At 33.0% G+C, this 3,205-nt stretch overlaps 1 protein-coding gene across 1 annotated transcript; it reads right to left on the bottom strand.

Moving 5' to 3' along the window:
- Window positions 1–204: 204 nt before the first annotated feature.
- LOC149536105 (phenylcoumaran benzylic ether reductase TP7-like) lies at window positions 205–2,978 on the bottom strand. The gene is made up of 5 exons (XM_089805351.1): window positions 2,390–2,978; window positions 2,158–2,292; window positions 1,307–1,544; window positions 914–1,117; window positions 205–673 (listed from the first exon to the last, which is right to left on the bottom strand). Exons 1-5 carry the CDS (start codon window positions 2,597–2,599, stop codon window positions 486–488), a joined length of 975 nt encoding a protein of 324 aa, XP_089661477.1. The 5' UTR covers window positions 2,600–2,978; the 3' UTR covers window positions 205–485.
- Window positions 2,979–3,205: the final 227 nt, after the last annotated feature.

Here is a 3,205-nt window from a genome sequence, read left to right as displayed (position 1 = left end):
CTTGTACCCAAAAAAGGTAGACAAAACTATTGTGATAAATATATTATATTATTATAATTCAAATATTCTCATTCACTATCATAAACATTATATTATTTATTTGAAGATATTAAAGACCAGAAACATTCTTGTCAATTAAAATAAATGTTTGTCCATTAGTTAACCACGTGAATTATCTCTTTTTAATAGAATGACAAAAAGATATATTGAAATAAATATTGATTATAAAGTAAGTCTACCAGTCTTAAACTAATTACAACTATTAAATATAAGTCTACCAGTCTTTTAAAAGAATAGTACCTATTGACTCCATATAACAAAATAGTTTAATTTCTCAACAACTGTGTAAGCTGTTAAAGTTATCTTCCAAATATATTTATCAAATATATATAGCAAAAGAATTTAATTTTCTCCACAACTTTAATGAAAAGCTGATAAAGTGATCCTCCAGATATACCCATCAACTATATATAAAACAAGAGAACTTAATTTTCTCTCTGCAACTTTGATGAAAAGCTGCTGAAGTAGTCCTCCAATTTAGTGTATTTGATGTCAGGATAGAGTTGACATACCTCTTTATCCTCATCATCTTCAATTGAGAAATTATACTGACAACCCTTGATAAATATGTCATGAGTCAGGGCTGCAACTATGCTCGCTGGCATCACATTTGCTGAAACAAAAAAAGTCATAATCAATTTACTTAATTAATTTAATGAAAATCATTCACAGATTGGAAATCAAGAAATCATAATTTTTATTCTTGCATTCTCTCATTCTGACGATGGATCATGGAGTGTGATCTAAAATGTTGATGCTAAGAAGACTTACACAATCAAGATAAGGTAAAAAAAATGAAAAGCATACGAAGACTGAAATCAAGGAAAAAAAGAAAGAAAGAATTATAACCTACCTCTTACACAATTCAATAAGTCTTCTTCACTGATAACAGACATTGGTAACTTTTTGCCCAGTTGCTTCTGCCACATGAGTGCTAATTCATTCATTGTTAAGAAGTTATCTGGAGGCCTAAAGTGAAGCTTCTTATTCAGAGTCCTGGAGTCTTCTATTGCCCTCATTGTATAAGATCCTATATCTCTTCCAGTCATAAAATATGCTGTTTGTACAGTGCAAATCAATCATTTATGAAAAAACTTGTTAATTGAATCATGAAATATGGTGGAACGAATAGAGACCTTAGAATCCTTACAGAACGAACAGAGACCTTATGCTTTTAGAATTGATATTATGACTTCAGTAAAAGTTTTTAATTATCAAATTCAGTAGAATAATAACAACCTTATACCTTTAACATTGCCATCACCATAAATGTGGATCTTATCTGTTGGTGGGAACATCTTGGAAGGATGGGTATGATAGTGATAAGGCCACCCAGCTATAGAATTGCAGCAAATGTATGTGTAACCAATCTTTGCTTCTTCTGTGGCTCTTCTTATTCTTCTCTTGCTTTCATAAAAACTCAAAGCAGGTTCAACTGGTTCAGCTCTATCAACATCATGTCCAAATTCAGACGGCAGAAACCTCTAAAATTGCATCCATCCGATGTTAAGAAAGAGTATTAAAGATTGAAGAATATTCAGAAAGAGTATTAAAGATTGAAGAATATTCATTCTATGAAAACTTATCCTACACTTAAATTTTAACCACTTTCTTTTTAGCTTTTGCAGTGCAATCAGCTGTTAATAAAACTACTTTACAAAACCAAAGAGCTGCCCAATATTCCATACTTTGGCAGAGCCCTCTTCTACTAACTGCCAACAAAGAGCTACATAGTATCTCATACTCCAACAAAGCCCTCTTTCTTCTGGCTTCTGTAGTGTCATCAGATTGCCAGTACAATTGTATTCTAAAATTCAAACAAAAGAAAAAGCTATTTCTTAGTTTTTGATCCTTAGCCAAAGAGGTTCAGCCATTACTTCATAGTTCTGTATGAGATAGGTAAAAACAATTTTTGTAAAAGACCTCAATAAAAAAGAAATTCAATCAAAAGAAAGAACTACAAAACATTTTAATACTTTCACAGAGCCCTCTTTCTTTTATCTTTTGTAGTGTCATCAGATATTAATGAAACTAAGTGTCAAAACGCTTTCAACTCTAAAATTGAATCAAAAGAGAGGGCTACGTAAGATTTCATACTTTGACAGTGCCCACTTCCTTGATTGCATCAATTATCTTCAACTGCCCCGTGATTTGGCCCCCTCCCAGGGCAGAAATCACAACATCCACATCTTGAATTGCTCTGACAAGTGATTCATGGTCCTCCAGAGACCCCTGTTTTTCAAAATCATCACAGATTTTATCTCATGACAACAATTTTTTTTTGTTTATTCAAAAACACATTTGGCACAAAGATATGTAAAAACCTTACAGCTATGATGTGAATTCCATGAGACCTTAAATTGCCAAGCACTTCAGCCCTGGCAGGATCCTGTAGAGATGAAGGTCTAACAAAAGCAAATGTTGGGTGGGCAGACTCTAAACTGGCCAAGGCAATGAAATGACCCATGAAACCAGTGGCTCCAAATAATAAAACCCTGCTTTTCCCTTGCATACCAACAGCCGTAATATTGCCATCCATGGCTATAGAGCACTCTGTTGCAGAAAGGCTATCAACCGATTGAAAAAATAGGCCTTTTATCTTAAACCCTTTGAGTTGGGTAAATCAAAATGGATGGTCGGAAGGTCACAACCAGAAAACCCTTAGTCAAACGGAATATTTAATAACAATTGACTTGACAGCATTTAACACCGTCTTCAGATCTAAAAACATCGATTTGACAGTCTTTTGGACACTTTTTCTCTATTTTTCGGAAATATCGGTTCGAATCAACATCCTTTTTGGCTATGGAGTCCGTGAGGTATGTGCGAGAGAATATTCAGGGTTAACCAAGGTTTTGGATGGTATTGTTGTTATATTTATCTTAGAAAAATCATTTTTGAGAGATAGAAAGTTAGTTAGAGTTCCTTTAGTTTAATGATCATATGAGTATGATGTGAAATATGACTTAAATCTATTTTTTAAAATCTTATTCTATGACAATGGTTGAAGTATAATGGGTATGATTTCAGAGAAAGATTTATAAGGAATGTTTTTAGGAATGGTACTACTTAAATATATTTTTAAAATCTTAGAGTCTTTCTATGACAAGGGTTAGAGTGTGATAGGTATGGTTTCACATGAAGA

Source organism: Cupressus sempervirens, chromosome 10 (assembly GCF_028749045.1).
Source record: "Cupressus sempervirens isolate cs-2001-9-10 chromosome 10, ASM2874904v1, whole genome shotgun sequence".
NCBI lineage: Eukaryota > Viridiplantae > Streptophyta > Pinopsida > Cupressales > Cupressaceae > Cupressus > Cupressus sempervirens.
Note: the sequence above shows the minus strand (reverse complement) of the source record. Positions and strands in the feature narration are given on the sequence as shown.

Bases quoted from the DNA above. Each gene is read 5' to 3' on its own strand.
- LOC149536105 (XM_089805351.1), bottom strand. From the start codon at position 2,599: ATGGATGGCAATATTACGGCTGTTGGTATGCAAGGGAAAAGCAGGGTT. The intron at 2,293-2,389 runs GTAAGGTTTTTA...TTTGAAAAACAG, and splicing joins ATGGAATTCACATCATAGCT to GGGTCTCTGGAGGACCATGA. The intron at 1,545-2,157 runs GTATGAAATCTT...ATGCAATTTTAG, and splicing joins AGGAAGTGGGCACTGTCAAA to AGGTTTCTGCCGTCTGAATT.